The sequence below is a fragment of the Spinacia oleracea genome, chromosome 6 (assembly GCF_020520425.1).
Source record: "Spinacia oleracea cultivar Varoflay chromosome 6, BTI_SOV_V1, whole genome shotgun sequence".
Classification (NCBI taxonomy): Eukaryota; Viridiplantae; Streptophyta; class Magnoliopsida; order Caryophyllales; family Amaranthaceae; genus Spinacia; species Spinacia oleracea.
In genome coordinates this window covers 146,399,574-146,416,970 of record NC_079492.1, presented here as the reverse complement: position 1 = coordinate 146,416,970, position 17,397 = coordinate 146,399,574, and the positions used below count along the sequence as shown (strand labels likewise).

At 34.3% G+C, this 17,397-nt stretch overlaps 2 protein-coding genes across 2 annotated transcripts; one reads left to right on the top strand and one right to left on the bottom strand.

The window, feature by feature from the left end:
* Positions 1-1,707: 1,707 nt before the first annotated feature.
* Positions 1,708-5,752, bottom strand: LOC110794618 (ent-kaurenoic acid oxidase 2). Its single transcript, XM_021999588.2, has 9 exons — positions 5,466-5,752; positions 5,030-5,357; positions 4,705-4,854; positions 3,849-4,166; positions 3,469-3,552; positions 3,309-3,387; positions 2,516-2,622; positions 2,246-2,364; positions 1,708-2,151 (listed from the first exon to the last, which is right to left on the bottom strand). The coding sequence occupies exons 1-9, from the start codon at positions 5,696-5,698 to the stop codon at positions 2,061-2,063; spliced, it is 1,509 nt and encodes a 502-aa protein (XP_021855280.2). The 5' UTR covers positions 5,699-5,752; the 3' UTR covers positions 1,708-2,060.
* Positions 5,753-10,935: 5,183 nt separating this feature from the next.
* On the top strand, positions 10,936-12,963 carry LOC110795059 (uncharacterized). The gene has a single exon (XM_022000038.2). It carries the CDS (start codon positions 10,936-10,938, stop codon positions 12,961-12,963), a length of 2,028 nt encoding a protein of 675 aa, XP_021855730.2.
* Positions 12,964-17,397: the final 4,434 nt, after the last annotated feature.

Sequence of the window (17,397 nt, the reverse complement as noted above, 5' to 3'; positions counted from 1 at the left end):
CGTCCGTGTACGTTAAAATCGTCCGCATTATTTATTTGAAATGACAATTTTACCCCTACCATTTTCATCTCAAACTGATGCTCTATTATTCTTCAACAATCAATTAAAACTAAATCGATGTCTCCATCAACGTCGCTAACTCTACCAGTTACATAATTTACACTCTCTGATAATATCAGGTAAATCATATCGCTAATTTACAAATCAAAGAGTTGCAAAAAAAATCCCCAAAATGATACAACTCCAAAAAACAGGATATCCAATACAGTATAAATATATACTCCGATTGAATCTGTATATATGCGCTATTGAGACTAAACAATCGTCCATTCATAATGCGCCCATTTATCAGATGAAGAAGAATAATCAGGAAATTGATACTTAAAACAAAATTGAGACTAAGCAGGAAATCCAATTCTAAACCAACGTCACCATCAAAATATATTGAGACTTTTATCAGATGAACAAGAATACAAACTGCCGACCACGCAAGGAAAATGCGCCAGCGACATGGCAACCACGCACAGGAATTGCACCGGTCACAAGGCACCCGCGCAGATCTTGTGCGCGGCCGCCGTGTCGCTGGCGCATTTCTCGTGCGCGGCCGCTATGTCAATGATGCAAAATCGGTGCGCGACTAAAAAATTGCGATTTCTTATCTCTAACATCGTGGTGGCTGGTGGTGGTTTGCTAAGAGGAAGAACGAATTCTTTCACAATTACCCGCATTAGAGAAGGTATTACAATAGGTAAACATCTTTTATTTTAGGAATGTAAAATTTTGTCAAGTGTACAGGTTTACAAGTTGATTTATGGCTATAATTAAGGCTAAGATTGTGTTTTGATTAACGTAAAAAAACAAGATATATATATATTGAATATACACCTTACTAAAGTAGAATATTATTAGTTTAAAACATAAAAGATTAATAAATTAAAGGATTAAAGGGTTTAAGAAAGGGTGAGTTGAGGGAGGGCAAATGTGTATTTTCACATATAAAACACGGGCGATTTTAGGAAAATACGGGCGTCGTTTAAAAATCTGCACCTTGCCGAAACCGGACTCGTATATAATTACACACCATATCTCATTCCACCACCATAATAACCACCTTAAATTGGCAATAAGGCTAGTAGTCCACTTAGATTATACTCCCTCCGTCCCATAATATAGTGCCTGTTTTCCTAAATTGGTGTCCCTAAATGATGTGCCTATTTCTATTTTAAACCATTAATTTTTACTTTGAAAATTGTACTTTTTGACCTTTATTCAACCCATGTGCTTGATTTTTGTCCTTTTTAGGCCTATTTATTATGTACACACCTTTAATCTATAATTTATCTCTCCATTTTTTCCAACTAACATGTACTTTATCTTGAAAGTACAAATCATTATTGTTTTTATTATCAATGTTATCCTTTACCTTAATAACCGTGATTTTGGTCAAACGGGCACTATATTATGGGACGGAGGGAGTAAAATTTAGAAGCGCTTTACTTTTATCTTCCGATGTGGGGACACAATACTCAAACTTACTTACTTTCGAACACAAATATCACACACATTTCCATGCTAGCTAGCTGCATGTTGAATTGTTGATACGGGAAATAATTAAAAGGAAAATACAGAAAAATACTGTTGAATTTGAGAGTTTAGGGGAAGTTTGAGAATGAAATAAGGAAGATGAGGGTAGCCATTGTTGTTGAAGCTTGAGAGCTTGTAGCCTTGAGTGAGAAAGTAAAGGACTACATTTTTATTAATGATGTAATTGATGTGAGATATTACAAACTACTTATTTATACTTCGTATTTACAAGCTAGTTACAAGCTAATTCTCTATACTCCAATAAACACTCTAGTTTATTTATTACTCTGACCTTATTCATAAAACATACAATCATATTTATAAAACGTAAAATCATATTTATATAGTCAATCGATATTGCTAATATTGGAAATTTCAAATGGACCACTTGATCCACTTTTTAATAATTGTGATATTATGAATTTGCCAAATAATTATCACAAACTAGAACTTCCAACATTTCATTCCTTAATTCCTTAAAGTTTGGTAATAGTAATTTCAAGGCCGTCAGTAGGTAATGGATGTGAAAGATAATTGACCCTTGCGCTAGGATTAAGCAATTCCCATCTGCATATATAAGATCATCGTCAAATTTAGACTAAATGATTTCTAGGCATAATGAAACAAATAATGAAACTGCATATACACAATGGCAACTTACTTGTAGCCAATGGACAAATGATGAAGGAAAATAGTTAAAGAGACTCGTACGAGCGCGCTTCCCGGGCAAGATCTTGATCCTCCCCCAAAGGGTTGGTATGTTCCATGTTTCGGGCGCGTCTGCAAAATGAGATGTTACTACTGTAAGATAAGGTTTTTTTTAGGGAACTGTAAAATTAGGTTAACAATTGAGCCAATTAATTACTACGTAATAGCTTAATTATGTATTAGTAGTTCAATTCCAATTAAAATTAGTTATAAAAATACTTACATCCCATCTATCTGGATTGAATGACATTGGATCTTCAAAATGTGATGGATCATTGTGGAGGCCTCTTAGCCAAACAAGAACACTCCAACCTTTTGGTATTATGTAACCTTCAAATTATTTTTCAAACTCAAATTATGTAAAACAATTTCTAAAAGAGGAATTAATTATATTCTGGTTTGTGGTAAATATAAATATAATTAGGTAAATTTGCCAAAAATGATATTTTATAACCCAAATTTTGCGAGAAATGACCTTATATAATTTTTTTGTGATATCACACCTTAATGTAAAAAAAAATTTGCGGGAAAGGACCTTAAATTATTTTTTTTGGAAATCACAACTTAATGTATTTTTTTTTGCGAAAGACAACAAAAAGTAAGTTTCCGGCATTGACTGAGCTTTTCCGGGCATTGAGTTGCACATTTGCACGTGATAAGCACGTGTGGCTTTATTTTCCTAACCACACCCAATTTTCCTCCAAAATTCTAAGCTTTAATACCTAAAGTTGAAAAAAAAATCTAAATAAAATCAAGTTTGAAATTCAAGACTCGAGAAAATCAATGTCTTTAGCTAATTTAAGCCACATGTGCTGCTCACGTGCAAGTCAATGCCCGGAAAAGCTCAGTCAATGCTGAAAAATTCTCTTAAATCCTTTCTCGCAAAATAATTTACATTAAGGTGTGATTTCACAAAAAAAAAATATAAGGTTCTTTTTCGCAAAATTTGAGTTATAAAAGGTCATTTATTTCAAATTTGCCATATAATTATATACTATAACTTTAATTATGGAAACCTTGGAATTCGATATCATCGGTTGCTTTCCTGAAAACAAATGCAGAGAGGTTTGCCATCCTAATTGTTTCTTCCGCAACCTGCAATCACCCATATAAAGTACTAAGAGCATGATTATTACTCTCAAGTTTTGCTGACATGACACATTAATTAATGTGTACCTTATTAGTGTACTTTAGCTTCGAGATATCTTCATATGTGATGCAACCCTCGTTCTTCTCCTTAAACATAGCCTTATTCTCTTCCTATATTTGAATTATTATTATAAACAAGTCAAAAAAACACACATAAAATTTAAGGGTACGTGCATGAGTTATATTGATTTGATTTTCACTTCTTTTTTCTGAACTTATTAGAAATTTCAAAACTTAATATAGTTATAAATTGTGTTTGGTAACATTTGTTTTTTCTGAACCTATCTTATCTGAATTTATCTTAACTTAATTGAATTTAATTAAACTTTTTTTTATGAAATAAGTGAAAATAAGGTGAACAGAACATAACGTACATGCCTTTCACAAAAATGGAAAATCTAACTTACCCGAAGCTTTAGAAGAACATGAGGGGATTTAGCTAAAAATTGTAGAGACCATGTAACTGCATAAGCAATGGAAATATGGCCAATGAGGATGGTGCTCACAACATTATCTAACACCTCTTCATCGCTCAATTGTTTCCCTTCTTCATCCTTCATTTCCATTAATCCATCCATTATATCACTAATTGTAATAATCTCTCCTTCAACATTACTCTTATCTTTCTTCTTCTGCATCTTTTTCTCCACATTACTCTCATCTTTCTTCTTCTGTTTCCTTTTCTCCAGCTCCGCCTTCAGCTTATCGGTTATCTTCTCCCGACACTAGATAATTATAATCATGGATGGTTAATTAGTTTATCACAAATTAAACCAACCTTAATTATTTACTAAGGTAACATGTACTTCGTATGAGTTACATGTCATATAACATATGACATAATGCTTTCTCCGGTCCTAGCTAGTTACATGACATATACTAGTAACATATAACATGTATGAGTTACATGACATATGGCATATAACTAGACCTGATCAAAAGGCGAGTCGGACCGGGTTTGATCCGGGCTGAGGACATAAAAATCCTGCCCATTATGTCGGGTCGGGCCAAGCTTCTGGCCAATTTGTGTGTCCAAACCCGCTATTTCGGGCCAAAATAGTGGCATTTTTGGGCCAATTTTGGGCCGGGTCAACTTTATAACTAAAATTGTTGTTTTACGATGCCCAAAACCCTCAATTTTTTTAAAAAATCGGGTCGGGCCAGGATCTTCTGTCGAAACCCCGGTAATTTTCGGGCCGACCCAGCGGGCCGGACCATGTTGGTCAGCTCTGCGTATAGCATATGCCTAGGGTTGCACCATACCTTGAGGGCATGATGATAGGTTGTTCCGGGAATGTTCCATGGTTGGGCTCTAAAGCCATAAACTATACCCTCAAATAGCTTCTCAATAGCGTCGATTGGAGTACCTTCTTCAAGATGAGCGGTATATCTCATTGTGTAATCAAGTGTTACCTGTTAAATATACATTACAATTAGCTAATTAATTAAGCAACCCACGTAAAATTTATTAATATTACACGTAAAACAACAGTTGTACGTACGTACGTACATGTATAGTATGTGCATGTAAAAATCAAGGAACAAGAGATCGAACGATAGATGTTAGAGATAATGGTAATTTATTAACCTTTTTAACTTGATCAAACGTCTTAATTTTAGGCATTTGAGACCATAATTGAAGGGCAGCAACAATGGTAGGCTGGATTTGGTGCACAATCTTAGAAAGTGAATCGGGACGGTTGATAGATTTCACAATAAAACTCTTGATAATACCATGGAGTGTTCCCTCATCAAGTGTTATTACAGATTTAGTACCTAAAACTTGTATGGTTGGCCATTCTTGTACAAATTTGTCACTTGAATTCAGTACAAATTTACAAAGAGATGGGGAGCATGCTATGATGCTTGGAGACCCGTACAGATGAGTTCTGTAAATTCCCACATTATGTCCATACCTGTCCATCAGATTTTCTAATTAGTATACGACATAAAAATCTCTCACAACAAAAGGGTCAATTATAGAGTATATTGCTTTGTATTTGAGAATGAAAATGAGAACCTACTTGTGTCGCTTGGAGGAGATAAAATTATCAGGTCGGCCGATTATGGTAAAGAACCATAAAAATGAGAGAGCTTCCCCAAAGAAAGGGAATCCCAAGTGGCCCGGAGGCATTTTGATTTTGAGCGTTAAACACCTTGTTGTAACCGGACTCACATACCAAAACTCATTCCACCACCATAGTAACCACCCTAAAATTGACACTATTAACACTACAAATAGCATCCACATTTCCATAATTGATAGAAAGGTAATTAATTAAAAGGAAAAGAAAGAAAGACACTCTATTAAGTATTACCTTATTCATAAAACTACGTAAAATCATCAGTTTCATCATATTTATAGTTGATCGATGTTGCTAACGTTGGAAAATTTTAACAGTGGGTCAACTTGGGCACTTGGTCCACTGTTGAAGTGTTGAATAATTGTGATATTACGAAATTCGCATAGTAATTACTACGAAACAGATTCCACGTGAGTACGTATTTTCTATGTACTTGTCGAAGACTCCGAGTATTTTCGAGGGAAAATTACTTTTGTTTGTTTCCTTATTAAAAAAAATTATAAACAAAGAAAAAACAAAGAAATGGAAATGAGAAATGGATAGGGGATTATTATCGCATGGACCTGGCATATACAATAATATATACTGGATTTATAAGTCAATAGTTTTTTCTAGTAACCTTTTATATACATAATGACCTTTAAGAATTAGTGATAGATAGGAGGAGAAGGGGAAATAATATAAGGGATTAGAGAGAGAATTTTTTAAGAGCTTTTTATTAAAATAAACAGAGCGTAGGTGTGTCATTGACCACTGAAAATTTTAAAGATTCTAAAGGAAACAACGTAAAGAAACGGATGTGACGGTGTAAAATACATCACTTTGCCTTGTTAAAGAACCTTAAACGGAACTACGGAAGTATGGGAGAACCTCTTTGGCACTATTCATACCTAATACTCCGTACGTTTGACTTAAATTATTACCATACATAATAATCAAATGTTACTATGAAAATAATCGTTGGATTAGTCACAATACATAGTTTCATAATATCAACTTTTTAAAAAATTAGAATATTTAATGGTAAAGTGATACATTGACAAGTGTACCGGTCCAAATGTGTATCTCCAACTAATGCAATTTAAAAATAAATTAAAAAAAAAAAAATGGAAATAATATTTATCCTTGATCGTATGTAAAAAGGACCATACATAATAATCTTTTTTTTTTTTTTGACAAGACCATACATAATAATCAAATGTACAACGTTTGTAAAAAGGAATTCAATCAATTCATCCTTGATCGTATATGTTTGAAGGGTTGGTACAGAGTAAACTACTCCATACACTACAAAAAAATCGTTTTATTGAGACGAGGAATTTTGTCTCTAAATAGTCAAAATGATGATTGGAGACGGATTTGAGACTGAAATGGAGCGTCTCTGTAGAGGGCGTCTCAAAAAAATTTGAGACGGATTTTGGCAAGTCCATTACAAATTTGAGACGAAAATTTTGAAACTCTATATACAATCCCATCTCAATTTTAGTTTGGAGACGAAATTTAAGTAATCCATCTCAAGTTTGAGATGCTTATAGTTTCCGTCTCAAATTCCGTCTCTAATAATCCATAATTTTGTAGTGATATATACTTGAATGGTCGGTGAACAGTCCATACATCATGTCTCAATAAATCATATGTTGGGTTGTAGCCCAAAATTTTCAAAGCCCAACTTAGTACGAAGTACTACCAAATCACGATCTTGGATGCAATTCAGTCCGCAAATAATATGTCGGCAAATATTATCAAGTCAACACATGTTTGTGAAATTTTGAAGCAAAGTTGTAATCTTGCTAAAATCTATCTTGTGGCTAATTTGGAGCTAAAAATTCTCAATACAAACAAGAAGAATCTAGTAGAGTATTATCTCACATTAGAGTTTTCAGATTGCCTAACACTAATAGGGTGTTCAAATTAGTGAGCTTTTTATATTTCATTTTTTGATTTTATCTTGTTAAGTGTCAGGCTTAGTTGAACTTGTTTGTGAATGTGTTTATTTGTATTTTTTATCTTAAAAATCGAGCTTCAATGTGGGTAAAGTGAACTTAAATAACTAAACAAGCTTTCATTAGCTTATTAAAAAGGACTTTATTCGAATTAAGATGCTATCCATCTATTTAATTACTTTCATATTTCTTTTTAATCTTCACATAGAGATTGCCAAACCTTTTATGGTTCATTAACTTGACAAAATTAATTGCCAAGCTTTAGTTTTTTTTTTTTTTTTTTTTAATATATTGATCAAGATATGCAAAAATGTTAAGTATAGAGTAACTTTAAGATGTTGAATAATTTTTTTGTTTTAAACGAGTTTTAGAAATATAAGTTATATTCTAACATGAATTAACAACCTTATGGAGTACAAATAAATGAACTTTAACGATTTGTCCATCAAAATTGACGAGCCGAAAATAATGAAGAAATTGTTGGGCAATCTCCTTAGTTGGCGAATTTTGTCAATCACGTAGTATTTTCCTAATAAAAAATAAATAAACATACAATCTATAAAGTATGTATTTTACACTGGATCTCTTTTATTTTTCTGACAAAGATGGATAAAATTCATTTTAGATTGTCGTACATTATTTTCAATTTAATTACAAAAATGTCACTTAATTTAGTGATATCGCCAATCAAGGAGATTAATTAATCCTGTGAAACTACCAATGATGTCTTGCCTAGTGGTTAAGATTAAGAGCATGTGTACAATAGGTCTCAGGTTCAAATCCCCCCACCCCCATTTGTAAATTATATTGCCCTTGTGGCTCATTGGAATAAAAAATTAATCCTGTGAAACTCAACAAAAAAAGTGTACGAATTTGGCTTAATTATTTGCTTAAAGAGCATAAATTTTAATATATGTTGTTAACTTCCCGAGAAGACATTTAAGTTTCATTTTAATTTTGCCCCTTTGATAACATATTACTCCGTACTACGTATGTATTTTGTAATTTTATTCTCTTATTTGAAATGTCATTTTACACAATTTTATTCTCTTCATTAATTAAAAGTTTTAGCAAACTTCTAAGTGTTACAAAACATGTTTATACAAGTATAAACATCTTATTAAATCTGCTAAACAAAAATGTAAAACTCTAACAGCTAACTCTAAACTCCACCTCTTAAACTCTAACCTCTATTTGTCAAATACATGAACTGCACCACCAAGACTGTTGTCAACGCAACCGTTGCCGCTGCCACAACCACCACCGTTGCCGCTGCCACTACCACCACATTGGATTGAATCGTAATCTTAGTTTAGCGTAGGCAAGACGAAAGAAGAATCTTGATTCCACAAGCACATGAACGCTACCTATATGCTCCCCTTTTTGGACAAATTCTAATTCCATGTCATTCTTTTTTTCACAATTTATTCTCATATGACATAATTATTCAGCTATATAATCACTAATAGAGAGTTTCACATTTAGCTTGTTTTGATCTTTATAATACATGTAAATATCAAACCGACATTCTGAACTACGAAGATTGGATACAAAGAAGCTAATAGAGCTGCATATTGAATTGCAGATATTGTATCACTTAATCAGCTCTAGTATGGTTATAGAAACTTGTCCGCAGTTATTTTCCTTTCTTCATAGTGATTACGTAGGAGAAGACCTCGTGCAAAAGGGCTCCTAGTGTATATTGTCCTCATCTTTCAAAAACAAAAACAAAAAACACTGAACTACGTAGAACGTACCATTGACTATCTTTTCTGAATTGTCTTTCCATGTATACAAATTTTTATATAAGGCGGTCTCACACAAAACACCACATTGGTGTCATATAAGTTAAGCAATTAAATCAATTAGTTAAGCACTAGAACTAATTAGTTAAACACCGAAATCAATTAGTTAAGCAATGAAACTAATTAGTTAAGCATTATAACTAATTAGTTAAGCAATAAAACCAATTAATTAAGCAATCAAACTGATCTTTCCGATAAAGCCCTCTTACATAAAAGTTACCGTTCCACGTTCGATACGGAGATTTTTAATCGAGAACTACTTCTTCCAAAGATAATAACGTTAGTGATAATCTAACAAAGTTCTCAAACGCCCGGTCTTGATATTGTAGTATTAGTGCCAATATTCAAGTGTTAGAAATTTGTATACAGATAAGAGAGTGGTTATCCAATTGTGTTATCCACGCAATTGATAGTATACCTATGCACTTGATTTTTTTTTTTTTTTTTAAATCACTTTAAATTTTCAAAAACTTTGAAAATTATCACGTGTTAACGGTTTCGGGTACATTTTTCATCAGTAATTTTGTGTAAGACCGCCTTGCCGGAAAGACCACTTTGGTTGTTTAACTAATTGGTTCAATTTCTTAACTAATTGGTTACATTACTTAATTAATTGATTCAATTGCTTAACTAATTAATTCCTTTGCTTAACTAATTGGTTTCAGTGCTTAATTAATTGGTTCCATTGCTTAACTTATAGGATACTAAAGTGATCTTTTGTGTAAGACCGCCTTATAAAAAAGTTTGTATTATCAAATCAATGTAAAATTTCAATTACAAAGCGGGATAAATCATTCCTCTTGATCAACACCAAGGGTAATAAAAAAAAGCAATGTGTATTGAGGGTGAGAAGAATTAAATAAAATAATGAAAGAGGGAAATAAATCGTGAAAATAAAGAAGAGAATTAGGAAGGGGGAATCCAACGTGTAGCTATAGTTAACGGAAAACTTGATGGAAATCATTAAATAAATTAAATAAATATTTTTTAAAAATAAATTATTTTATTTAGTCTATGTTTATTAGAATATAGAGAGAAAAAAATTAGCACGACAAAATATTTGTCTAATATTAATAAGACACAAAGTATGTCAATGTCCTTAATGGTCATTTTACATATTAAAAAGCTAACAGTTATCAACTAATTTACCAAACACTTTTACACAAACATCTAATGCAACCAGCTAGTCAAATCAGCTAATGCTAACAGCTAACCGCTAACAGCTAGTTAAACCGGCTATCAGCTAACAGCTAACAGCTAACGGCTAACCGCTTCTAACCAAACAGGGCCAGCTTTATTTTGCCGCCAACAAATCCGGCGCTAGATTAACTTCTCGACTAGTGTACCTATCGGCTATCGCAACTGGCTTTCCAAAGCCAAATCCCAAAGAATTTGATAATATTGGATAGTACTAAAAGCAAAAGAAGATAAAAACACACAAACAATAAAAAGTTGCCATGGCATCAATGCGCACTAAGCAATGACTGTTACAAACCCAAAAAGAAGAACAAAGCAACTCCTTAAAACCAGTCTCACGTCTTCTAACCATTCTCTCTCTTTCTCCTCCATTTTTCTTAATCCTGAAGGCTTCTCCTCTTCATCTTCATCATCTTCTCTCTGCAACTATTTCAATTAAACCCCCCAGCTTCTCTGTATTCATCAATGGCGGCGGATGGAGCGTTACACACAAAACCCAAAAGGGTGTCATCATCATCATCATCATCAACAACAACAACAAATCAAACCCAAAATAACAAAAAGAAGGCAAGTAAATTCTACTCTCATTTCATGTTCAAAGCCATAATCATAGCAATTTTCCTAGTTTTAATCCCCCTTTTCCCATCTGAAGCTCCCGATGTTATCAGCCCATCAATTTTTTCACGATGGTGGGAGCTTCTTCACTTAATTTTTGTGGGAATTGCTGTTTCCTATGGTTTATTTAGCCGTAAAAACGTTGATTCTGACCCTGAAATCGCCTCTAAATTTGATACTGCTCAATCTTATGTCTCTAAATTGCTTCAAGTTCCTTCTGTTTTTGATGATGATGTTGATAGCCCAACTGGGTCCGATGATCTTACTAATACTAATAATAGTAGTAATAACAATAAGGTACAAACATGGAGTTCACAGTATTATAGAAACGAACCTGCACTTCTAGTAGCTAATAATCGTTCTGTAGTGAATGAAAATACTAATAAAATGGGGGCCGGCGAAATTCCCCTGTTGTTGCCTGTAAGAAGTTTGAAATCTCGGGTTTCAGATGGAGATGGTGATGGATTGGTTGATTCTGGGGTTTCTAGGGTTTATGCTAGATCTAATTCTATTCACAATATTACGGAATTCTCTAATGATTCAAGGAGAAATGGTAGAAATGATGAGGATTCTGGGGTTTCTAGAGTTCATGCTAGATCTAATTCTATTCACAATATTACGGAATTCTCTAATGATTCAAGAAGAATTAGTAGAAATGAGGAGGATTCTGGGGTTTCTAGGGGTTATACTAGATCAAATTCTAGTGTGAATTTGAAGGGATTAGTGAATGATTCTAAGAGGATGAGCAGGAATGACAGTGGGAAGTCTCGAACCTCGGTTCGTGGTGAATTTGGGTCTGCTAATGGGGATGGTGAGGTTTCTAGGTCATTGAGTAGAACCAGTTCAGACTCGAGTTCACGGGGTTTTCCGAGGATTTCAAGGAAATCTTCTGGTGGGGATTATGGAGGATTGGATGATGAAGGTGTTGGTGAAGTTAAAGAAACGAATGTGCTACCATCTCCAATTCCATGGAGAACAAGGTCAGGGAGAATTGAAGTTAACAAGGAATCCTCTGATTCTTCTTTACATTCATTGCCACCATCACTTGAGGAAAGTGGTGCTGCTCAGTTGTTGAGATCACAGTCCTCGTTGTCATCTCGATCAAGTTCACCGAAAAGACTATCTCCTTCACCATCGTTGTCATCGGAATCCATAGCTAAAAGTGTTGAAGATTATGGGAGAAGGAAGCTTGTTTATAGTTCCCATCTTCCACCACCTCCTCCACCGCCACCACCACCACCTCCATCGAGTCATAGAACACACATTGTGAAATCGTATTCTAGCAAGGACAAGGAAGAAACTTCCAGCCCGCGCAAGGATTTCAAACGAAGTATATGGAGTGAACCAAAGGAAATAGTAGGCAGAGCAAATAGGGAGGAACAACAACTGGACAGAAGTAATACTACTGGGTTGGACACAAAAGCTAGAAATAGCATTGATAGTTCATCATCTGTTGGGAAATCTGTTAGAACTTTTAGAGCTGATGAGATGATGTCAACAAGAAAAACCCGAGAAATTGAGGAAGATGACAGAAGATCGGAGGATATTGGATCTGAAAATCAAGAGAGAATAACTCCCGGGTACAATCCAGTGTCAAGGGTATCTTTCTCAGACTATCCAAAGGAAACTAGGGATTTTCTTGAACAGGTTCTGGTGGGAAGTGATGATGATTCTGGAAGCGAGGATGAACATTATGTTGAAGAACGAGTGGAAACTGCAAAGGTTGGTGAAGCGCCTTCTGATAATGTCGATGAAGGGCCTGATGTTGACAAGAAAGCTGATGAGTTTATTGCCAAATTCAGAGAGCAGATCAGACTTCAGCGAATTGAGTCTATCAAGAGAACAGCTGGGCAACTTAAAAGAAGCTCTTTGAGGTAAAAGAAAAGGTTTTTTGAGCTTTCTTATTAGCAATTTCACTAGTCCTTCCTCAGGAGCCCATATTGTTGTGATTTTAGTTATCATCAATTTTACTGTTTGGATTTGGGATACGGTGTATAGAAATTTGCATGGTTTACTTACTTTGACATATAGATAGTAATCTATACTAAATGCTATCATGTTATCATCAGAATTTTATTTTTTACTACCGGTGCCAAAGATGAGCATTTGTTGTTGAGTTTTGAGTTGTAGTTGGCAGTCCAACACGGCCATTTAGTTGCGTGAAATACTTTGAAATCAATATGACACCGGTAGAGTTTGGGTTGACGTTATCTTACAGACTTCAGAGGATTGAGCGTTGATTGTGTTTAGTGTATGGTATGCAACGGATTTTAAGTGCTAGGTTTGTGTTGATCTTGTTGACTTTGATCAGGTTATTGAAACTTGAGTGATTATGACCTACATTCAGATATTTTATGATAACATAGTTACAGAAGAGAACATAGCATCAATAAAGGGAGACTCTTATTTAGAAGACTCTTCATCTCGCTCCTATGCCACCTAACTTCAAATAAGAATCTCCTCCCAAAATTTGTGGAAATGCACTAACTCCTAACCCTACCTCTTATCCTCTCTTACACTCTTTTTTAAATTTTTATTTCCATGCAAAAATGATGATGTGGCACTAACTCTTATTTGTTGGAGCTAACTCTTCTTTCAAAATATTCTCTTACAAACTCTAAAAAAAACTCTCGTTACTCATCTAAGAGCTAGCTGTTTTTTTTTTCTCTTTCCGTTAGAGTCACCTAGGGTTTTCCAAAATTTTATGGAATAGCAATAATTTGGTGAATTGTATGTCATTTAGCTGAAGTGTTAGTCCATAAAGTGTTCGGATGAACAAGCTACATTCTTCAATTGGAGTTTTTACGCAATATTGTTCACAAATTAATTCTAGGCGGAAAGAGTGTATTTCAGTGCTTTTATTTGGTAATGTTGTATGAATCTAGATAGACTTGAAACATTTGTTCTTATTCCATAATAGTTAAGAGAAAGAAAAGCAGAACTTTCTCCTTTAGAAAGTGAAACATGGATACCTTCTTTGAAGAACAGGTAAGGCAATTGACAATCTGGTAGTATTCGATTTTGCTTTATGGCTTTTGTTGACTGCTGGAAATTTGTAGTTTAAGTTAGAGTAGTTGTTAATTTGGAATGTAATGTGTGAACAAAGTGAATGGGAATTTTTCCTTGGGGCGGAAAGAAAACAGCATTACCAAATACCATTATTCTTTGCCGAGTTAAAGAAAGCTAAAGATGCTGCTTTTTGTTATTCTTTGCTTATGGTAAAAGCTTGTTAGTATGAGTCACTGCCTGTTCGAAAAGTATCATTTGGATCTGGGTATCAAGGAATACAGAATTAAAGGTTGGATTTTCTTGACATGTGAGCAATCTGATAACTAAGGCTGCGTTCTGTGTTTGCGTTTGCGTGTTCAGATTCGTATTATTGTTATTCGGGTTGTAGGGGTGTTTATCGGTCCACTCGGACAGGACTGAATACCCGAATTTTGATAATTCAATACCCGGAGACCACACCGGTTATGCTTGGACCGGACCCGAAAAACCGGTTCAAAACCCGGACCGGACTGGTTTAGCTACTAGATTTTCTAAGAGAAATATACTATATGGAGAAGGTACCCTCAATATTTATAGAATTGGAGTGGTTGATTGTAGAATTGATCAAAATTAGAGAAGACACCCTCAATATTAATATTACTACGCATAAGCTTGTAGTTCGTATACTATTAGCAATACTAAACCTTGTAGAAATAGGATTACAGAGCAATAGAATAGGAAAGAAATCTCTATTGATTTTTTTTTTGATTTTTTTATTGTGCAACTGTTAAATATAAGGAAAATAATGTAAATCCAATTCCAACTCTAATTCGGTAATCCACGATTCAAAGTGTTGACCAATTTTTTTTTTTTGGTTTTTTTTGAGGGAACTCAAAGTCTGACCATAATTAAGCTAAACAATATCACAATTCACAACCAATTGTTTGTTGGTTCAGTGGTGATTGGGACTGAACTTGGTAGGGAGGACTCGTATTCGATCCCCCGCAACAACAATTGGGAGGGGACTGGAACCTATCCACCCAGAATTCGCCCCGAATCCGGATTAACCCTAAGGGTAAACCGGGTGCTAACACCCAAAAAAAAAAATCACAATTCACAAATAGAAAATTCTAATTGTACGAAATAGGAAATTCTAAGTGTAAACAAGCTTAATTAAAGAGAAAGTGTTATGTAACTTTTAAATTTGATTAATACCAAACGAGTTTTAACTAAATTAACTGGTGTTTTGCATGTTTTACTTAAGCTAAACCCACAGTGTTCCAGGTTAATTAGAGTTGTCATATCTGCTAATTCACTATGTCCAGAACAAATTTGGGTCGTTCTCGAGCTAGGTTAGCTTTTGATTAATTTTTATGTGTATGGAAGATAAAAAAAATCCCTCAAATGTTTCACATAAGATTGGATACCTAGGCCACAATATGAATGATATGTGGTGGGAAGTGATACCACTAATTCACTATCTCAATCTCTTGTTTAAAGGGGTAAAATATATAGAACTACTAAGTATGTATTTTATAAGTGGACACTAAAAAAAGTCAACCTCACGTGTTCCCTTTTAAATTGAAGATGTACATGCAACCCTTATTACATTATGGTTACAAGATTGTCGCGATTTAGGGTTGTCATGCCAAGTTGGATCATGGAATCGGTTTCATACCCGTTATAAACAGTTCGAGTCTTGTCGAAATCGATTTAGATTGATGTTTTTATTTGGCCAATTTGGATCGGTTTAGATAACTTTGAATTTTGATTTACTCGAACAATATATTTTGGTTATTTTTCCTAGGCAGTTTTGGTACGGGTAATTTATGTTCGGTCGATCTCGAAATCGATTTTAACTAGTTCATGTATAAAACGACTTTGTATCTGTTTGATTTGGTTAAGTTCAAGTTTGGTTCACGTGTAAGTTGGATTCAAGTAAAAAAATTACTGGCTTATAGCGGGTCCGGATCATGTTAGGGGATAAGTCTCGGATGTGGGTCCATTTTAGATCGGTGAGTCCCATGTGTACCTTAGATTCAAGTCAATTGCGGATAGTGCTTTTGGTTCAAGTTTATATCAGATTAGACTTGTATTCTCACACTTTATACTTTATAGATTGAGTAACTCTCGAGTTAATGATCAAATTTAGATCATTTTATTATTTTGAAACCTTTATGCCAACTAAAGAACTTTTAGACTACTATTACTTTGTCTCCAAATTATATACGGAGTAATAAGAACATTGGATAACTTTTATACATAAAATTGGCTTTACATTATTAACTGTTTAATTTATTGATAATAACGAGTAAATTAAATCTGCTTCAGGAGAAATCGGATTATTTTTTAAAATCTTTGGTGGATTTCAGTTATCGGGTTGATTAATGTTAGATTAATTAGGATTTCGGATATAATCGGGTCAATTTGACAAAATTCCGTTTAATTTAGATTTAGGGTGACACGGGCCGGGTTAAATCAGATATCGAATTTTATCGAGTCAGTTTGATTACGATTGTTATCTGGCAAAATCAGTTTTCCAACTGTTGTTGGATCGGGTACAACTTCAGTTTGGTTTAAAGGTATCATATGAAAATCGAGTTGCAGGGTATTCTCATGTTGTTAGCGGTTTTTGTTCGGATCATAGATTCACGGGTTTAATCGAATTTCGAGTCAACACCGAATCGGGTAAGTTTTTAGATCCCTATATCCTGAAAATATCGGTTCAGATATCGGTCGATTAAGATCGGTTTCTCGGGTCAAGTGGCTTTTTCACAACCCTAATTGTGCATATGAAGTTCCATGCACACATTGTGTCTCGTGTGGATATACAGCCTATATAAATAATGCAACACCGCTAACACATACATGATTCGACCCAAATCACCCACTAATAACTTTTATAGGCGCGATAGGCCCAAATTTCAATCCAAAACCATTGAGGCCCATTCAATAGAGGACCTCAATCCATGTTAGTTTATTCGATACCCACTATCTAACAGCCCAAACCCACGTTACTCTCTTCTTGAACCCATTATCATGGCCTCTATATATCATTGCAGGAACTAAAGAGCGTAAACATAATACTCGTTACATCAATATGTCTATCGAAAAGTTAATAGAGTTGTTAACTATGGTATGTGATAAAATTTGCTACTTAGTTATTTTTTGGTGTGAATGAGGCACAAAGAAAGTACAAACAAATGAAAAAATGGATTATGATCTACTTTGTATCGTACATATGACCACGGCCTTAACCACTAGATCGGGACCTCATTGACTATCTCATACAAATTTATCTTATGCATAATTGACAGTATTGTG